Source organism: Paramisgurnus dabryanus, chromosome 12 (assembly GCF_030506205.2).
Source record: "Paramisgurnus dabryanus chromosome 12, PD_genome_1.1, whole genome shotgun sequence".
Lineage (NCBI taxonomy): Eukaryota > Metazoa > Chordata > Actinopteri > Cypriniformes > Cobitidae > Paramisgurnus > Paramisgurnus dabryanus.
Genome location: NC_133348.1, coordinates 4,172,216 through 4,194,091, shown reverse-complemented (window position 1 = coordinate 4,194,091; position 21,876 = coordinate 4,172,216). Strand labels below are relative to the sequence as shown.

Sequence of the window (21,876 nt, the reverse complement as noted above, 5' to 3'; positions counted from 1 at the left end):
GACAGCTGGCATCTTCTGTGAGAAAAAACATTAACTATCAATGCTGGTGGCCTGCTGGTGAGTGATGTCATCAAACCGTATAGTCTCAGATAGCATTTCATTGCTGTGCATTGTAAACCAAGCTGATTTACACATGAGAAGAGTTTCTGTTTTGTACTGGATGTCAGGATGTGCATTAAATTTAGTGCCGCTTATTATAGGATCACTCGACCCGCAGAACACATATTTTGAAAAAAGGAACCACACACATGACGGGCTATACATATTGTGATGAACTTCGCATCGTGCGCCCTCGACAAAAGGGAGAGAGAAATATTAAAAGAGCTAAGATAAAGTTAGATTGATGGCACATTGATAGCAATTAATTCAATGGTGCAAGGACAAAATTGTCACATGGCAATAGTTCACCGCCAGTAATGATGTAATCCATGAGTGATCTATAGTTATCAATAAAATATCAATAGCAAAGCAAAAAGGCAGCATCACCATATGGAAAAATCTAAAGGTTGCCCTCTGTTGGTCTCTTTTCGGCTCAAATCCATTTGAATTGATCCCATTAGCAAAAGTGATGTTTTGATTGTATTAAAGGCAAACGTGACAGAGCTGGATGGGAAATCTTTATGATTAAACTGCTGTAGAGCCATCAGATGTATTATAATGGATTCGGTCGAGCTGGCTGTATAGATTTTTTGGAGAATAGAAAAGTACAGGCAGTTTTGCAGAAATGTATTTACCCTGCAATAAAGGCTTTTGAGATCACTGTATAAATGTGCTTTATTCTTTAAAGAGCACCTATTTTATTGCTTAAAAACAACATTATTTTGTGTATTTGGTATAATACAATGTGTTCACGTGGTTGATGGCTAAAACACATTATTTTCCACATACCGTGCATTTTTGTATCTCAGATTTCACTCACTACCTGAAACGCATGGATTTGAAAATCTCTGTGCACCTAATTGGCCAGCCAATGTGTTTGTTGTGATTGGTCCGAATACCTCTGAAGTCAGCCGGAAATGTGATGCTCCTTACGATGATTCAAAGATTTGGTTGCTAACAGGAGTAAAGTTACAGGCTGTGAGTCCGAAGCAGGAGGAATTATGATAATGTCGTTCTTGTCTACATCACCAATCCCAGGAAGTAAACTGTTGCCTACAATCTGTGTGTTTGTTGTAGTCCAAGAAAAGAGATTTACGCTGGAGACTACTGTATAACTCGTGTATTCATTTACTTTGGGGTTTGTACCTTTTGCATATCGTTAAAATGAACTAATACACACTTACACACCAAAGGAAATGTAAAATCATGAATCGAACAAAAGGTGCTCTTTAATGTGAATATGGATTTGAGGGATATGGTTTATTGTTTTTTTTTATATGACCACTCTATCTCATGGCAATTCCTACGAGGTGGCTAATTCATATATATATTTGTATGCTCATATTCATATATTTTTGTAAGATTTGCCTTGACCCCTGTGACGTTGGGGTTAGGGGTGGAGTTTCGTTGTTGTTTTTATGATCACGTGTTTTGCATGATCAACTTTGTATGAACTCATACGAATTATTCAACTTATAAAATATGTGCGAATTCTGGTAAGATCAGACTGAATATGACACTAAACTTCCCCGGATATTACCACGCACCAAACTTGTTTCTGGGTTTTGATATTTCTTTTCATCTGATAATGGAATTCTAATGCTTTGCTGGAATTTGTCAGCCAAATCTGTAGCCATATAAGTGACCCTGTCTGTTAAAGCTCACATGACACAGGCTGTTTCTGCATTTCTGATGTTAATCTAGAGCAGTGGTTCCCAAACTTTTTGCAGCATGCACCCCTTTCTAGTGTTTGACACCTGTCAAGCACCCCCCAACACCTTACTCTGGTTAAACTTCACATTTCAATTGGAGTAACTAAATACATATATTCACTGTAGATAAGAAAACATTTAAAAATCTATTATAAACCCGAAAGCAATGTAACTGTTACTGTATTTGCGTTTCTTACTTGTTACTCTGGCATGTAGGCCTATTTCTCTTGACCAGTACATCTCTGTTAGGTTTCTCTGTTGCCGCCTTTTCACTTCGTTCATTATCAGTCCCTTCGATCGGGTTTTTCTTTATATTTCAGTACCGTTGGCGGAAGAGGCTGATGAAGATGGCTTATTCCCGTCCCTTGATTTCTTTAAAGTGCCTGTTTTTAACCAGGTGTCCATTTTGATGAATTTGTCACGACTGGGATGCAGGAGTGAGGAAGTTAGGACGCAAGTGCAGGGTTCACCATGAAATAAATAACATTTATTAACAGAACGAGAATAAAACAACGGGCAGGTAACACAGGAACATCCAACAGAAGAAACAGGAACAGACATGAACGTAATGACAATGACAATGATCCGGCGACAGGTGAGAAACAGACAGCAGTATAAATACACAACACTTAACAGGGAACAGGTGTGATGAATCAGTCCGTGAATGTCCAGGTGACGTAATCGGGGAGACAAACAAAACATGACACGGATCACCGTGACATGACCCCTCCCTCTAAGAGTGGCTACCAGACACTCACCTAAACAAAACAAACACAAAAGTCTGGTAGCGAGAGTCCAAGGGAGGGGTGGAGGGCTTGGGGACCCTGGCGAAGCCGGCAGCCGCCGGGATGAGACCGACAGGAACGGTAGGCCGGACTGCGCCAGGAGAACCGGAGCGATCGCTCCGAGAACCGAGGCAGACGAATTACCCCCCTCCTGGGAATCGCCGACGATCAGCTGCCCCCGGAAGTCATCTCCCATCCCCTCGCGGAAACGGAGACCCTCTCACGGTAGCCACCCCGGGGAAATGATCGGGCGTGGTCCGTTCCGGATCCCCCTGCGAGCAGGATGGTGGTTCTCCGAGGGACCGTCGACGACGACTCAACTGTTGGGGGACCGCCTGGGCCGATCCTCCTCCCGCATGCTCGCAGGAGCGAGCGATCGCTCACGGTGGTCCCCAGGAGACATCGGGGCTGATGGGGAATGAACCCCGATGTCACTACTCCCCCTCGACGAAACTCCTGGGGGAGCCGCCCTCCGTGAACCCGCTGCGTCCAGTCTGGCCGGATCATTCTGTCACGACTGGGATGCAGGAGTGAGGAAGTTAGGACGCAAGTGCAGGGTTCACCATGAAATAAATAACATTTATTAACAGAACGAGAATAAAACAACGGGCAGGTAACACAGGAACATCCAACAGAAGAAACAGGAACAGACATGAACGTAATGACAATGACAATGATCCGGCGACAGGTGAGAAACAGACAGCAGTATAAATACACAACACTTAACAGGGAACAGGTGTGATGAATCAGTCCGTGAATGTCCAGGTGACGTAATCGGGGAGACAAACAAAACATGACACGGATCACCGTGACAGAATTTAAGTGAAAAAATAAATGAACGAATTATCAGTTAGCGCCTAATATAAAGAGGGTGGGGCTATTGTGACACAGACATGCTTGTAAAATGAAATTAAATCAGGAGTCATTTATAGCTTGTAATGTGAAATTTTATTTCTTAAAGCTCTACTGTGTACTTTATTGAGTTAATTCTTAACAAAAACCCATGTTTTCTTTCAAAAGTATGTGCTCATTCATGTGTAATTACTTCCCACCCACTAATCAAAGTATTCTCGTAAGTGTAGAATCTGCTATTTAAAATGCATACCGTCGAAGCGCTCTCTGGCTGAATCCATGTTGTGCCTCCATCTTTGAAATACATTCGCCGACGAGGGACATTCCTGAAATTCAAGCTCCGCCTTTCGCGCTTTCACTCTACACTCAGGTGGCCGATAGCTGAAGCCTCCGTAGGTTGCATGTGTAGGCGGTATACGTCATCAAGACAGTCTTATTTCAGAATATTAACAATTATAAAGCTGACAATTATTCTTAGTTAATTGTAAATTGATGTAATATGCGTATGACTTGCGAATGTAATGCTCAGTTGATTTAAATAAACCAGGCTTGATGACGTATCTAGCCTGTGACCTGCGTAGCTGAATCCTTCGGATTTTACAACAACCGCACACCGTGATGAACCTGCGATCTAATGCTTTGATTTGAAAGCCTGTTGAAGACATATTCTCGAGGACATTAAAACAAATCGCCAAGGATGCGAAACGGGGATTTTAAACGACAACGTGACAGGAAAAACATCAAGACCAAAGTCACTATTGGAGTTAGTTTTCCAAGATGGGGCTCAAGGGACACTGAAGTTTACTTTCTATATTCTCCACAGGTAATTCAGCATATTCGTTTACATCTATACAGTCCATGTTGTAAACTTGAAGTTTTATAGTTCCTTGGCTAACTTTAGCATGATTATGCATAACACTTGTTAGTGTAAACATGCATGTGGTTTAATGTGTCCGAACAGACACACGCCGTCTCTCCGCCCATTTATGTAATCTGAGTTACTGAGATAAATGTTTTTCATCTTTTCTGGCCTCTAGCACAAACACACGGTGACAGCGCTATTTTCAGCCTTTCATTGATAAAAGCGTTTGATCTGCGCGTCTTTCGTTTCATTTTACAAGCGTGTGAAAGTTGCGCGATCTTTTTTCACCAATATCAGAGAAAGCTCTTACATATACACGGACATGTAACGTTTACTTAAAACATAAGCATTGTACTCTGACATAATGTTTGACACAATACTCTGATAAAAGCGTTTGATCTGCGCGTCTTTCGTTTCATTTTACAAGCTTGTGAAAGTTGCGCGATCTTTTTTCACCAATATGAGAGAAAGCTCTTACATATACACGGACATGTAACGTTTACTTAAAACATAAGCATTGTACTCTGACATAATGTCTGACATAATACTCTGATAAAAGCGTCTGATCTGGGCGTCTTTCGTTTCATTTTACAAGCGTGTGAAAGTTGCGCGATCTTTTTTCACCAATATGAGAGAAAGCTCTTACATATACACGGACATGTATTGTTTACTTAAAACATAAGCATTGTACTTTGACATAATATTAGTTCGCGTCCATTTAAACCCGTCATGGTTGCTTTTTGTATGTGATTTTAAGCGGACATATCATGACAATCAGACTTTTTTCATGTTAAACATAAATCTGTGTGCTTTGATGGATCACAGGCAAAGGACATTGCAAATTGTTCATTTTTTTCTCATTGCTTTGTAGCTACTGGAAGCCATGTTAACCTTGGCATGACACGGCTGGGCCACCGTACGAGTTAAAACGCGTTCCGAATGGGGGGGCTAGAAAGTAATATTCAGTTACTTGTCATATAGACTTTCACCGCTAGATGGGAGTAGATCCTACACAGTGGAGCTTTAATAAAACTTTCCCACGTCAAGTTTACCACAGTTAAATAAGTAAAAATAATAAAGAGCCAATCTTTCCCCCCGCCATTACAAACATTCTCTCGAGCACCCCCAGTGGTCAGTCTGCGCACCACTAGGGGTGCGCGCACCCCAGTTTGGGAACCACTGATCTAGAGTACCTATATACTGTAGAATAGTATTACATCCTTTATATCTCCGAAGAGTCTTTAGTTTAATCTTTAATTTAGTTTAATTTATAAAAAAAAGATTAGCTTTACCGAATCTTTCCGAATAACGTAAAAATAAAGGAGGAACGCGGGAGGAGCGAGTACGAGTCATGCAACACTATACAACACTGTTTAACTTATGATTCACTACATGTTCGTGTGATTTATATAATATGCACGCACCTATTTCCAACATAAGACAAAAGTCTTACTTACCGCATGCAACTCATGACCCGGTTGAGAAAATCCAGCGCAACCAAACACACACGCAAAACTCTGCTGCTACCCCGCATAATAAACTATATCCATTGTTTTCATAAGGCTGGCTTTCTTCTCCTTACATCCAAAAACACACTTCTTCTTTCGTGCCATTGTTGAGTTTGGAAATTAAACAAAGCTGTGTCGCGTGATAAGATGTTTGCAAGTTCTAGCGCCTCCCGCTGATTGAAGGGTGGGAGGGGTTTTCCAGGGGAAGTGCCCATATAAAGAAGTGATATGTATAGAAACCCCTGAAACGTCAGCTGGACCTGTAATCGAAAAAAACTTACAGAAACTTGTACAAACCCTTGTGAAGTGCATTTGGCACAGAAATACTCTGTAACACACCCAACTCCTATTTTGACACTTTGCCTACGTTTAGCATGAGGAAACAACTCTATAACTGTGTTAATAAGTCAGAATGCATGAAATACCATTGAACCATCCCTTTACAGGAAAACACAACAATTTTTCTTACCTCAACTTAGATGAATTAATACATATCTATCTTTTTTCAATGTGTGCACTTAATCTGTGTACCGTGCGTTGTGAATGTGTTAGCATTTAGCCTAGCCCCATTCATTCCTTAGGATCCAAACAGGGATGAATTTAGAAACCACCAAATACTTCCATGTTTTCCCTATTTAAAGGGACACAAGGCAGCATTTTTATGTTAATAAATCATCTTCGTAAGTCAGTATATGGTTAAATGACTCATTACATTTTCATAGAATGTTCGGATAAGGTCTACAGTGTATGTGTACATTCAACAATGTCTACTTTAACAGTCCTCTCTCTTAACAAAGGCCAGCCAAGTGTGCCTGATGTTTGTAGGCATTGCCAAGCAGTTTGGAAACTTTGTCTTATACTGCCAGCACAATGAATGTTATTTGTAATCCACTCTGACACAGTGTATATCTCAGTAGGGATGCTGGCCAGATTCCTCAAACTCAATCCATCATCTATGGTGTGGATGAAGGAACGTGGTGCAAGGAAAGTAATTGCTGTAAAAGTGTGAGTTTAAGTAAAAGTGTAATGGGGGAAGAAGCCACATCCCAGATAGCAATTACATTTGGCACGGATCCGTTTTAAGCACCTTGCCTCCGTTTCTATCTTAGAGACGTTTTCTGATTCTGAACCAGATCCGTGCCAGATAGAGGTTTCAGCTTAACTGCCATCAGTTCAGTATTTATATCATTTTACAGATCTGGCCCAGATCACTTTTCCCATAGGTAACCGAAAGACATTAGCTGTGTCTGACACTGATTTGATCCAGATCTGCAATATGAATCTGAGCCGATACTGTTTTCACATAGGCTACACTGGTGTGGCCCAAATCTGTGATACATATCTGAGCCGACTGCTTTAAAAAGGGCTAAAAACTGCTCTGGCCCAAATCTGTAAAACGGATTTGAGCCAACACTGTTTTGACAGAGACTACTGATGTGGACTAGAGGCTGACATTTTTTCGGGAATCCCGCGGGTCCCGTGGGTCCCGCGGGATTCCTGTGGGATCGGGAACAAAATCACTATTAATCACGGGATTGGGACGGGACAGGAAAAAATTTCAGCGGGAGTGGACGGGACCGGGATCGTAATAAAGCTATGATACCCAACTTTATGAACGCTCTCAGATTTCATAAAAAAGATCTTAATTTGTGTCCCAAAGATGAATGAAGGTCTTATGGGTTTGGGACGACACGTATGTGTTATCTGATACATGTGCTAGTCACATTTTAGAACATATGACACCATTTTGCGGTATGTTGTATATTTTTGCATATTTTGAACTTAATTACAGCTGTTAATGCTGGTTATTTAAACAAATGTATATTAATGTTCTTTCATAAGGCTTTTATTCTTGTTTATTATTTGTTGTTGCAGAACCACACAAACACAGATACTTAAGTGCATATTAATGGAAGGTTTTATGCCCATACTGCAACTGTGAATTAAACACCCATAATCCAATTATTCGTCTGGTTCTTGTGTTCTGGACTCCAGACTTTGGGTTTATTAAACTATTGTAGACATGGAGTGAACTATGTATTGTTTTTCTTTTATTTGCTGTATTCCATTTTCTGGAGAAAATCTAGAAACCGGCTCAGCAGCTGGTCCAAAACGGGATGGAGAGCAGATTAAATCAAATTCTTTGTATGAACCAAACACTAGTTGAAGAAAAAAATATATGGGAGCGATACAGGAGCGGGAGTCAGTTTAAACAGGAGCGGGATGGGAGTGGGAGTCAATTTACCAGGAGCGGGATGGGATGGGATTATTTTTTAAACTTTGGTCTGGGAGTGGGATGGGACAAGATTTATTTCTATGGGAGTGGGACGGGACAGGAGTGAAAATCCACTCCCGTGTCATCCTCTAATGTGGACCACATCCGAAATACTTTTCTCAAACTGTGTGAAGAACTCCGTGGAATAAACATTTTCATTTTTACATTTTTTTCTATCTAGAGCATGAGATAAATGCATTGTCATTAAGCTGAGCAATATTATCAGTGTTTAAAAACTATACAGCAACATTTTGTGATGCTATCCACACTATTCCTTCACCCCACTGGGATTAATTTAACTATTTTACTTCTAACCGGAAGTTTCACCCACATTAATTTCTACAGCAGCGCCCCCAGGAATAAGGTGGATAATTAATTACAGTACAGGTCCGTTTGAGCTCCGTTTTAGGTTCGTTTTACGACAGCGCCAAGTGAACGTTGGGTCTCGCTTGACTGTCGTCTTGCAGATACGGTTCACATCCGTACTACGGACTTCAGCCAGAAGCGCCAAAAAAAAAAGATCATCAAACCAACTGTCAACGCAGAATTATCTGACCAGCTACGCTACCACACGTAAGTTTTTATGTGTTTATTCCATGTGTTTATTATGTACATCTATTTGTATGCGTTTATTCTAATTTACTATCTACTTAAACGTACAATTGAAATGGTGTTTGCTTTGTAGATAGTTACAGGCTGTTATTTGCGCACCACGAGTAACGTTAGGCCTACGTTATGTTAAGCCGCATCTGCTAACGTTAGCGCTAATAGCCTATGAGTGTAGCACAGAATAGACCAAATTATCAGAATCAACTTTTTATGGTTTTTTATATTTGCGCTAATGTGCTGAATTTTAAAAGGTAATATAGTCTTAACTTGGATGTCCAGACGTCCCATGGTATCAGGGAACAGTCCCCGTTTTTGGTTGCCTCCGGGAAAATACAGAAAAAACTACCTATGTCACTGTTTTTTGAAGATAAAACTTGTATTTATTTCAATCAGATTGACAGTCAAACTAAAAATGTCTCAGTTTTTTACCTCTGGTCACCTTATTTTAGCTTTAGCTGTGTGTGCCATAAGGCCAGCAACAACACACCCCATATTTGCATATTACAATTAATTTTCAAAGAAACTTGTAATACAAAAAACTTTCATTGTGTAAAGTTTAATTTTGATAGGAGGAAAGGAAAAAATAGCCCCATTGAGGTGTGTTGCATGGCCTTATTGGCACACATTTCGGATTGATTATAAATTAACATATTTTACAATTAGTCGGTCGTAAAATCCTACTTTGCCTGGACTAATTGTGATTATGATTTTTTTTTAAATTCATGGCCAAAGTATCATTACTAAAATCATATTTTTTCTATTTTTTACAACAAAATGCGGAGCTTTTAACAAGCAGGAAGTGCGCTTCACGCTCCTGCTCTATAGGTGGCGCAGAGAGGCCAACAGCCATAGCCAACAGCCACCAAACGCCACCAGTAGAAGAAGACGATTGCCCCGAACGTAGCGCGCTTCCTACTTCGGCATTAACGCTAATAGTGTTGTAAATAACGTTCAGTTTCTTGCAAAAACTGATTGATTTGCTTTACAAGACGTAAATATGTCACATGGAGTTATGGGGGATTACTTTTGTATTGGATATATGCTTTAACTCTCAAAGTGGTGGATCCGTTGACTTAATTGCATGACGGAGCTTTGGGGTTTCTGCAAAATATCTTCCTTATATTTCTACTGATGGAAAAAATATTGGATTGGGTAAGTGTTAGTATGTTAAATAAACTTGATTTTGAAAGTATGCTGCCGTTTTCTTTATTACAGTTTGTTGAACTGCGTTTATTTATTTTCGTTTTATTTAAATGGCCTGCCCTTTACGTTGTAAGTAATTACTGTGCTGCGTATTTCTGATACGGGAGTGTTTGTTTGTTAGAAAAAATGTTAGGCTACCTTATTAAAAGTATTGCTCTTGTGTTTTGTTTCACTAATGCAGTTCTCGCAGGACGCGTTAGGCACTGTTCTGTAGTTTATTAAAAGTTTATTAAGTCTAAACGTGTCACATGTCCATATTGCACGAAAAAAATGCACAGCTTCGAATATTCGTATTGATTTCTACTAGAGATTCGAAGCTGAAAAAAGGCTATTCGGAACAGCCCTAATATACATTCATTAAAGAAAAGAAAGACAAAATATATGATAGAACTGATAGAAAGTGGCAGGGACATTAGCCTACATACTTTAGAAATACATCTGAATGTATATGCCTCCAACCTAACACTGAACAAAGACCATAACCACTATTCTTCACATGTAGCCTACCCCAATTACAATTTCAACCTTACAATTACAATTTTGTTGGAAAAATTGGTATTTTACTTTCATTTTCTTGTAAACAAAAGTGAGTCTCCTGAGTCAGCGATAGATAGATAGATAGATAGATAGATAGATAGATAGATAGATAGATAGATAGATAGATAGATAGATAGATAGATAGATAGTAAATAATGTTATACTTGTTAACAAATCTTTATTTTTGATAAACCAGACAACTTTTTCAGTCACATAATAAATAAAATTAAGTAAGACAACAACTTACAACATACTTTCTATTTCTTTTTCCAGATGCTGAAAACATGATGCAAACTGTTGAGACGAAGGTATAATACTCAGATTTTCATTCTATTCCATTCCAAACTTTCCAGTTCAGCTTTGAGGAGGAGAGCCAGGGTGGACCTTAATAGAAGGTTAATTGATATCGGCCAGGAAACACCTGCAGCCACACTTCCTTCCAGAGATATTGGTTATGTCCCAGATACAGATGATGTTGCAGAACCTGAAAATGAAATCATAGAAGAAAATCTTGGATTAGATCCAATGGCAGCTGTTGTGTCTGACCCAGAGGATATATCTTATTATCAAGATGATAGTGATGTAGAAGAAAAATCTGACCAGGAGGAACCAGAAAATCTCAGAAATCACCTTTCCAACTGGGCATTAACATATGGTATTTCTCATATTGCACTTTCGGCTCTCTTGGCAATACTAACAATCCACCACTGTGACTTGCCAAAAGATGCACGAACTCTTCTTAACACAAAAAGAGATTATTCTGTTAGGGAGCTCTGCGGTGGCCTATACCACTACATTGGCATTATTGAGGCGTTAAAACATACCCTTTCCCAGTGGAAAGACAAGCTTGTCGATGGATGTTGTTTATATCTTCAAATGTCAGTGGATGGCCTGCCACTTTTTAAAAGTTCAGGTCTTCAGTTGTGGCCCATTTTAGGTAGATTGGTTGGAGTACCCATGAAAGAACCTGTAGTCATCGGGATGTACTCGGGTATAAAGAAACCTGACTCATCAAAAATGTATCTCACAGATTTGGCAAATGAACTCTCACAATTACAGGAGGGGTTTACATTTGAGGGGAAAAGGCTCACTTTAAAAGTTCATTCGATGATCTGTGACGCACCGGCAAAATCCTTTGTGAAAGTCACCAAGTCTTTTAACGGTTACAATGGCTGTGACAAGTGTATTCAGAGTGGGGTGTACCTGAACCACCGCATGACATACCCCCTCATGAATAGCCAAACACGGTCTGATGAGGCATTTGCCAGGCAGGAGGATGAGGAACACCACCAAGGTCCTCATGCCTTCACAAATGTACATTTTGGTTTGGTGTCCCAAGTCCCACTGGACTACATGCACCTGGTGTGCTTGGGGGTGGTAAGGCGCCTTATCTTTCTGTGGATGAAAGGTCCTCTAACTGTCCGTGTACCAGGGAAAGACGTGGACAGAATATCCAGAAATCTTCTAAGCTTAAGACCCCACATTCCTTCGGAATTTGCTAGAAGGCCAAGAGCATTGAACGAAGTGGATAGGTGGAAGGCGACGGAGTTCCGTCAGTTTCTCTTATACACAGGGCCGGTGGTGTTGCGTGAGGTGTTAAGGCCTGATCTATATGCAAATTTCCTGCTGCTGTCGACAGCCATGGCAATGCTGGTCTCCCCTTTCTTTGCCAGAAATTACAACGAATATGCCAACAGCCTCCTTCATGCTTTTGTGGAACATTTTGCCCGCCTGTATGGAAATGATCAGCTAGTGTACAATGTGCATGGGTTGACCCATCTTGCACAGGATGCAAAACATTTTGGCAATCTGGACGTTATATCATCCTTTCCATACGAAAATTATTTGCAAAAACTCAAGGGTTTTGTACGCAAACCCTCAAATTCCCTGGTCCAAATAATCAGACGCCTGTCCGAGGGATTAAATGGTGGTGTTACAAGTGACCAGCCCATCAAATTGCGCAAAGAACATGCCCGAGGCCCTATACCAGTACCAAACTTGATCTGTCACCAGTATGACGAACTGATATCAGAGAGGTTCACCATGACCACAACATGTCGAAACAACACATTTCTGATGGGCAAAAATGTGTGTCAAATAATTAATATAATTGACTGTCATGGTGATATCAAAATTGCCTACAGACAGTACGGGATGGCTGAAACATTTTTTACCTATCCTTTTAATTCGGACATTTTAAACATTGTGATACCAGCTGACCTAGGCCATGAAATAAAATTCTCAGAACTGTCATCTTTCACACAAAAATGCATGGCTGTCCCTTTCAAGGAGGCAATGGTGGTTATACCGTTGTTTCATATGAAGGACTAGACTTTATTTTTGAAAATCATAGTTCAGTTCAGTTATGTATTTTTTTTTTAATCATCTTATTTTTTACACAATGATTTTTAAAAGACATTTTGTGGAGTAATTTTCCTCGACGAGGACACTACAGAAGTTGTGCCGAGGTCATGGGTTAAAGGTGATGAATGTTTTTGGCCAACATTCATTTCTGAGGAAAAAACCCAAAAGGCCATAAAGAGACATGAAATGCCAGGCCCTGGCTGGAAAATCTTCAGAATAAGAACACTCTTTGAAAAAGGTAAATAAACAAGCAAACAGGTTAATTCTATATCTTTTCATGTTAGGACAACAGTTATGCCTTACTTCCTTTGTCCTTAATTATCTCCATATCTGTCTTTCTTTATTTTTATTTTTTTATAATAGTAGATGACTTCAGTAAGGCAAGGCAAAAGCTGAAGGACTACAACAGAAATGGAACGGCAGTCCTCCAGTCAGAGGAAGAGGGCTCAATGACAAAAAGGAGAAGAAAAGCGACACGGTAAGTACATTATAGATAATTGTTGTATTACTGCAAAAGCTATGGCTGAGGATGGGTTTAGGGTACAAAAAAGCCTTTGTTCATGCCTGCCCATTGAATGATGCTATTGCCTTGTCATTACAATTTGACCTCTGTCTTCACTAGTTACCCAGGATTTGAAAACGGAAGTACTGACTCTGAACCTGAGCAGACTCCAAAAAGAAGACCAGAGTCTCGGCCTCAGCCTCTCCCTATTAGCGCTACCCTTCCTAGTCTCCCTCCAGCCCCCCTCTGTAAGTTTTGTTTGATTGCCGACTGCAACAATGTACAGTCCAGTGATTTGTACCACTGTAATATGTTGATTCACGGTTATCCCTTTATCCAAAAGTGGACATCGCAGTGGACATGGGTCAGAAGTCTCTGGACAACACAGGACAGGGAACCTATACAGACATAAGCTGGAATGTGAGGAGGGAGTCGGACCACTTAAATGGTAGGAATCGCGCTCTGTAGCAAAATTACAATACAAATGAAAGTACAAAGGTGATGTTCTGTCCTGTTCATTTTTCTTTTTGTCTGACAACCTGCCTCTCTTGTTGTTATTTTCCCTCAATGGTCATCTAGTAATCAATAGCTCAGCGCACCAGTCAACACCACCACCACCTCAACACTTGAGTCCAGGGTTTGACATTAATATGGACTTCCCCTATTCACATGGTGACTTTTTCATACAAATTTACAAGTACATGTGTACAATAAATATCCTGTATATATGCTTATATTAGGGATGCCACAATTCTCAAAATAATAATGAACCATTCGGCTCAGCCCCCACGGTCTAATATGCGCATTTGAATTGCGTTTTTTTTTTTTTTTTTTTTTTTTCGGTTTATCTATCCAAATCTGTCAGTTTTATATTCCCTGCACTTTTGTTAATGTGCACGCCCGTGTGATCTGTACGCTTAAATGCCACAGCGACTTGATATCCAGTCACTGTGCGCTACCTGTGTTATATCTGCTTGAACTCTGCTTGCAATGCTGGTGTCAGATTTCATTCGGGCACACACACACCCAACAGAAGTACGACAACAAAAAGTAGCAGCACGACTGTCTTTTAAATCTGAGGTGTGGATTAATTATTTGCGCGTGTAGATTACATACAGCATCAATGTAAAGATGCAAATTTGCGTGGGGCAGTGTGAATGATGCAAATTGGGCTTGTTATTGATGCAGACGCGCGTTATTTGCCTCAAACACGTCTTCCACGCAAGTTTAAAAAGTTCAACTCAAGAAGAGAATGCGCATGATGCTAAAATAAATCCCACCAGTAATCTTGATTGAGGAACGCATTTTTGGTTTCTACACAGACAGCATGATGTTGGATTTAACAGTAGTGCAGTAAGGTATAGCCTTCATTTACAATAAAGTTTAATTTACTAAGTACAGGTATATTAAATGGCCAATTTATATAATGTAATGAATAGGATATCATTTTTATATATCTTTATTTAATTACATCTTATATTATTGTATCAATACACTAGAAATGTGTAAGATGATTTTTGCATTTACATAAAATAAAGAGAACTGCACTTAAAAGCAGTATTTTTGATTCTTAACATCTCACTGTTCCTGTTACCTAAGCATAGAATAATTAAAAAAACACTTTAATAGGCCAAGGCATCAGAGCCGAAACCAAACCGAAAATTGTGGACAAGAACTGAAAATTGTATTGAACCATGAACTAAGTGTATTGTTGCATTACTAACTTATATACTATATTTTTTTCTTGTTTTCTGATTTTAACATTTACATACCTTTCCTCAATTAGTTAGCGTTGGTGGAGAGCCTGGAGGTCACCTCCTCTTCAAGCCAACCTTCAGAGTTGGCCATGAAACAGGACCAATTCCTTGCACACGTAAGAAATAAAACAAGTTTTAACATTATGTGTGTGTGTGTGTGTGTGTGTGGTTTACACATATATTATATACACACATATTATATGTGTACAAATGTATATGTATATATGTGTGTGTGTGTGTAAAAAGAGTGTTAACAATGTTTACACATATATTATATACACACATATTATACATGTACAAATGTGTGTGTGTGTGTGTGTGTGTGTGTGTGTGTGTGTGTATATGTTTATATGTGTATATATATGAATATACACATAGTACAGGCCAAAAGTTTGGACACATCTCATTCAATGCATTTTCTTTATTTTCATGACTATTTATGTAGATTCTCACTGAAGGCATCAAAGCTATTAATGAACACATGTGGAATTATGTACACAAAAAGAGTGAAATAACTGAAAACATGTCTTATATTCTAGTTTCTTCAAAGTAGCCAGTGAGAATCTACAATGCAAATAGTCATGAAAATAAAGGAAATGCATTGAATGAAAAGTTGTGTCCAAACTTTTGGCCTATACTGTATACACACAGTGTAGTGTGCAGCTGTGGGTTGATTTTATTGACCATTATTGTGTGTTTTATTTCCTTACTGTTTAAAATAACCTGAGTCTTTCCTCCAGTTTAACACTTTTTTCAACTTTCACAATGTTTCAGCGGCTCAGCTACATGGCCTATTGCTTTTGGAAAACCTAAAGCAGCAAGTTGCCCAACTCGCCACCACTGTGAACCTGCTCATGGCCAAGGTCAATAACGGCCTCCAACCAGCAGCCTTTGAGTGGTCCGGAGAATTTCAATTCCCCCTGGAATCAGATGCAGAGCTGGACCGCTTTGAGGCCTGGCTGGTGGACCCTGCCAATGATAGGCAGAAACATGCCCTTGTAAGCATATTCCCCCAATATGTTCTCATTGTATTTAAGACACTTGTTTCATCTTACACTAAATCTAATTAATCTAAATTAATATTTATTGCTACAGTAGACTAAGCTCTTTATAATGATGTAACTTGAATGTTATGGATAAAAGCATCATCCAGTTGCCCACATGTCTTAATTCTGAAAAAACTGTCAAAAAAGTGGCTTACCTATTTAAAAACTTGTGTAACGGTGATCCAACCATCTTCATGCCCCTAGGTGTATACCCTGTCTGCTGTTGGGGGTGTAGATTTGAAGAGGGTGACATGGAACATTCTGTCATACCTGTTTTCTTGCCCCCTTTCCCGAACAATTAATTGGAAGGGTGTGAACAAGAAGAGGGCCTTCCACAGGATGGCATCACGGACCCTCCTCAGCCGTAAGTAGGCTATTGCTTCAAATGCCCTTAGTGAATTAGTATTTATTCACTCAAAAGTCTTACAGATTACTCCTGGAAAAGAGTTTAGCAGTAAAAACTGATTGAACTAATGCATATATAGTAGGGATGCGCCGAAAATGGCCCAAAAGAGCGTTTTCGGACGAAAGATTTTTATCACCAAATCAATACGGCTGAAGTGTTGTGATGACGCAAACAGAAACTGCGCGCGACCTGCACGTGCTTGTCTGAAGCAACATGTCTGCTGTGTGGACGTATTTAACCGCAAAAAGGCGCTAAAGTGAGCAACTTTCTGTACGCACAGAGCACATGCGGTTGAATGTGTCCAGTCCAGATGCGTGTAAGGGGAAAAATAAAATGTATATCCATCCGTTAGGCCCAACGGCGGAAACCAAACATCATGGCAGAAGGATTGTCGCGCGTTCTGTCTTTTCTGGCGCTTATCAATGACGTTACACAACTCGGGTAGCTTCATCTGACACCAAAAGATAAAGACATATTGTAATATGAATCAAATTGATGTAATTGTAGAATTTGTATAAACGTTTGATCATTCTGATTGACTAAAAATAATATTTAACTCATTCATTCGATTACCCATGTCGTATCGGTCCACATCGGCCACTATGCAGATTCCGAACACATATTTGACCGTACTAGAAGTTATGACTAACACAATTTAACAATGCCGCTCCCGCGATCTCTTGCTAAAAGTCCCCATATAGCCTCATGCAATCGTTTGTATACAACTTAGTACAAAATCCACACTATAACCAGAGGTTTGGGCTTAGCACCATCCAGCTGAATATAGTTAAATCATATTACTATATAAAATTAATCAAAGTAAAGGCAATGATTGGAGGTTATGACTCATCACCCAGATGGCCCACATATAAACAGACTGCGTAACAACTTAGTTAGAGGTAGAACTTAATTAACATGAATTAACCCTGATCAAAGATATGTGCTAACAAAGGATATCGTAATACTTTATAGTAACTTAGAAGATTCAATAATACAGAGCAAATTAGAATGAATGCAAACGTAACAAGTTATTAACCAGGTAGAAAAACATAATTCAGAAGCCAATTTACAATCCAATTAAAACACGAAGAAACAAATATAATCAAATGAGAATATTGCATACCTGGCAAATGATGAAAGATCTGGTTACAGATTCCTCAAAGTAAATTAAAATACATGATACTGTATCAAAGATGCAGCATCATTGGGATTCAGGGGGGACTTTCTATATCTAGAAATGCACCTTTTACACATCTCCTTAAATAACCAAAGAACAAAGCATATAGGAATTAGATACTGATATTACTATTGTACTAATTGCATCCATGGTATATAGTATATACAGTACAGGCCAAAAGTTTGGACACATCTCATTCAATGCTTTTCTTTATTTTCATGACTATTTACATTGTAGATTCTCACTGAAGACATCAAAGCTATTAATGAACACATATGGAATTATGTACACAAAAAGAGTGAAATAATTGCAAACATGTCTTATATTCTAGTTTCTTCAAAGTAGCCAGTGAGAATCTACAATGCAAATAGTCATGAACATACAGGAAACGCATTGAATGAGAAAGTGTGTCCAAACTTTTGGCCTGTACTGTATATATATCATCTGTATATTTCGGCTCGAAAAGATAAGGACATCTGTGCAATGGAAAAGCGCCAATACCGTAGGCTACCTTTACAAAAGAGGATGACAATCGATCCTTCCCGCACAGATTTCCATTGATTCAATTCTTCCAGTTTTGACGTCTTCGTAAAACAGCATACACCAACAATAATGCCTTCTGTTTATTCTTCTTATTTTTTTATTACTATTAGGCCTAACTGGGGCTACATCTTAACCTCAATGGTTAGATATCGTTCATGTGTCTTATTCAGTTTTACATGACCAGTTTTTTTTATTATTAGGCTATTATTTTATTACAGCTTCATCAATTAATGCACAAACCGTTATAGAAGTAGGCCGAATTAGAAGGATGGGCCTATCTTCATTTTGAGCAGATGCAATATATATAGTCTGCCTGTTTTTTGTCATGTAGGCCTAGCACTGATCCAAATTTCTCATTCAACATAATCAGTAATGCTGTTTTCCAGGTGCAGTGCGCAAATGCGCACTGACAGCATCTGCAACAGAAGCTGAAATATGGAGGCATGCAATAAGGTGGTTTGCCCTTTCAGCGGACAGGAGTGGGGGGCGCCAGGAGAGACTGGCGCGTCAGCAGCAGGAGCAGCAACCACAACAGCTGCCACAGCACCCACCTGATTTTGTTTAAGTGCATGTTTTTTTTTCATGTTGTGTTAATAGCCTGTGCGTTTTTTTTATCCATTAATTCTGGGTTTGTTGGTGACTGTGTTCTGTGTTAATTGTTGACTTTGTTGTTCATTTTTTATAATTAAATATATGAATTCGTGGTCATTAATTCTGTGTTTGTTAACTTCGTTCATGTTGTTTTAGTATGCATTTTAATCATTAAAACAATTAATTTTTTTTAGCCTATAGGCCTATTGCTCCAACTGAAACTAGCCTTTATCAAGTCAAGTCAAGCTTTTTTTATAGCCAAGGCCTTGTAGTGAAAATGTTCCAGGTGAAAAAATACTATAGACCAGTTCAAATGATGTAAACAACACTGGTCCAGAAACACTTCCTGTTACAGTTTGTGACAATAATATATGTGAAATAAAAAAATAACTATCTTTAAGATGTTTAACTTCAGTTAATTCAGGTTTATATGTTCTGTTGGTTTATTTTATCCCAACGTTTATCTAGTGTTAAAAAACAGAAACAGGAAGTGCTTCTGGACCAGTGTTGTTTACATCTTTTGTAATGGTCTATAGTAATTTATAGTAAATACTATAGTGTTTTTGAACTATACTGTAGTAAATTGTACAATACTGTATAAATTATAGTATTTATGACACTTTGTTAATGATTGCTACAGCATACTTTGCATTAACTATAGTAAACTGATAAACTGTAATAAATACTCTAGTAGGCTATACTTTATTTTATACTACAATAATCCAAAGAGTGTATATTCTAGTAGCCTATAATATACCCTATAGTTGTAGTACAGTATTGGATAAAGTAATTCGTTTATAGCCTATTACTATAGTTGTTATTATATCACATCACTGCATAGGTTACTATGATATCCTAACTGACAAAAAATGCCAAAAATAAGGCAAAAGGACAATCCAGTGGTGATTTAAGCGGAACCGTAACACATTCGCTACAGCTCCGGTAGGCGGAATCGTTTCACGCACCCGTTACGCATCTGTAACGGAATGATCAGGCGGTGCTGGATCGGCGCTAGCACATATCCGCAACAACTCCTAAAAACAGACCAGAAACTGCTTCGGCCCGATGTGCGTTTGGACTCAGGAACGAGTCCGTGAGGCGGATGCGAACCAGACCCGTCTCTATCGTTTTGCGGTTGCGGTCCTGTTCCGTTACTGCGTCCAATGGCTATCTGGGATGTTTGTTTTCTATGCTAGTTGGGAAGGTGTCATGAAAGAAATTCGGCAATGTGCTTGGTGAGCAAGTGCAGTTGCTGATTCGGTTTGGAGAAGACAAAAATGTTGTAAGAGATGCAGTGGAGAAGAAATTGTGACAGTGATAGAGGATGCATATTATTAATCCTGCTTGCTCATTTAGTCTAGGTTTGGCAGTGGCGACTGGCAAGGGTGATGCTGTTTTGGGCCTACAAATTGTGAAATAACATCCAGGAAAGGTTAACGACAAAATGCTCATAGGTGAACTAACTGTATGGCCCAAAATGCTATAAAAATAAAGCCATAAGTCTAAACTAGTCTTGATCCAAAATTCAAGTTAAAGTTTAGTGGATTTACCAACAAAAGCCACTAGGTGTCACTGGTTTTCTGCACACTTTTGTCACAAATAAAAAAAATAGCTGTCACTGCGTTATTATTAATGCAAAAAGGCTTTAAAATATGAAAACTTGAGCTTTCTTAGAGCTTTTCAATGATATTTAGCTTGTCAAGATATTTATAATAGGATATTAGTGTTATGGGAAATTAATAATGAACACATATTTTGAAATTACAAACCACACACGACAGGCTACATACATGTTATGACAAACTACACATCGAGCGCCATCGAAAAAAGAAGTCACCGGCCGCCACTGAATTTACCCAACAACGACTTGAAACAAGCCAGCCTTTTTTCGAGTGTAAGATATCTAGAAAATGAATTAAAACGTAAATTTAAATGTGTTTTGAACCACTTTCTTTTATTTTCAGATGATGTTATGAGGAGCACCAGAGATGACTGATGTGGAACCTGTCGTCTCTGACTTTGCAGCCACAGGCAGGACCGGCCGGAGGAATGCACTGCCGGACATTTTAGGTTCCACGGCTGGTCCTGGAGCCGGAGACCTGCCTAATAAACTAGCTGAGCTTTCGTTGGGAGGTACGTCATGTGCTGCTCGTTGAACTTTTTCTATCCTCAAAAAGTAGAGAGCGCACTTAAGTCACAAAAAAATGCATGAATGCCAGCGTATTAGACTTAAAGCCTTAAAGAGTAGCTAAACCCTAAACCAATTTTTTTTAGTTAATGATCTGTAAGAATGGGGCTTTATTAGTGCTGTTCATTGATTTTAGTAACTTTTTTGACATTTGGATATAAAGTGTTTCAATACTGCAATATATGGTGTAAAAACATCTGAGTGCTGCCCTCTTCAGGTTGAACGGTGGCTACTGCAGTTGAATTTTCCTATTGGATGTTGGGTCCAAAAAATTACTCGTGACGTAAGCAGGTTCAAGCTCACCACGCCCTTGTTACGATCTCACCACACACTTGGTACGAGCTTAGTTCGTCCCCGCTATCTCTGTTAGGATCTGCCCAGTTTTCTTGCATTTTTCAAATATTGCCAGTGGGTGGAGTCAGGCAAGGGGTTTAGTTACGCTTTAAAGACATTTTCACCACTAGAAGTCGCTATTACACAATAACAAAGGCGAAGCTTAAAGGTGGGGTGCATGATTTTTGAAAAGCACTTTGGAAAAGGGAGTCAGGCTGAGTACCAAAACACACTTGTAGCCAATCAGCAGTAAGGGGGCGTGTCTACTAACTGACATCGTTGCCTGGGTTGCGTATGTGTGGGGCGGGTCTATCAAAAGAAGGTCTAGATTATATTGGGGTAGGGGCGTGTGTGTTTAGGTGATTTCAAATATCAACACTGGCTTTCAGAGATCATGCACCTTTGATGATGTTTTATAGGAGAGTGGAACAATGAGAGATATTCGCTGCGTCCGACACCGCCTACTTCTATACTATATAGTAGGCGAAAAGCACTACTTCGCCTACTATATAGTATGGAAGTAGGCA

The 21,876-nt window shown here is 39.3% G+C and overlaps 2 protein-coding genes and 1 long non-coding RNA gene across 6 annotated transcripts in view; 2 read left to right on the top strand and 1 right to left on the bottom strand.

Annotated features, from left to right (window-relative positions):
* pkib (protein kinase (cAMP-dependent, catalytic) inhibitor beta) overlaps nt 1–21,876 on the top strand; it is a 53,583-nt gene that overhangs the window by 29,214 nt on the left and 2,493 nt on the right. For all 3 annotated transcript variants that reach the window (XM_065256231.2, XM_065256230.2, XM_065256233.2), the window contains one exon: nt 20,793–20,961. In XM_065256231.2, coding sequence (XP_065112303.1) covers nt 20,817–20,961 — 145 coding nt within the window. In that variant the 5' untranslated portion in view covers nt 20,793–20,816. The remainder of the gene's footprint in view (nt 1–20,792; nt 20,962–21,876) is intronic.
* Nucleotides 8,996–20,002, top strand: LOC135752536 (uncharacterized). Of its 2 annotated transcripts, XM_065271030.2 has the most exons (11): nt 8,996–9,854; nt 10,716–10,750; nt 12,858–13,044; nt 13,170–13,284; nt 13,429–13,556; nt 13,652–13,756; nt 13,888–13,980; nt 15,095–15,181; nt 15,840–16,063; nt 16,316–16,475; nt 18,624–20,002. In XM_065271030.2, the coding sequence occupies exons 2-11, from the start codon at nt 10,727–10,729 to the stop codon at nt 18,800–18,802; spliced, it is 1,302 nt and encodes a 433-aa protein (XP_065127102.2). In that variant the 5' UTR covers nt 8,996–9,854; nt 10,716–10,726; the 3' UTR covers nt 18,803–20,002. The 2 variants fall into 2 exon arrangements, with proteins under 2 accessions (XP_065127102.2, XP_073667447.1); XM_073811346.1 differs by lacking the exon at nt 8,996–9,854 and having other exon boundaries at nt 10,593–10,750.
* Nucleotides 10,795–16,392, bottom strand: LOC135745323 (uncharacterized). Its single transcript, XR_012334683.1, has 4 exons — nt 16,267–16,392; nt 15,776–16,034; nt 15,081–15,172; nt 10,795–10,926 (listed from the first exon to the last, which is right to left on the bottom strand). It is a non-coding gene; the product is annotated as an uncharacterized lncRNA (long non-coding RNA).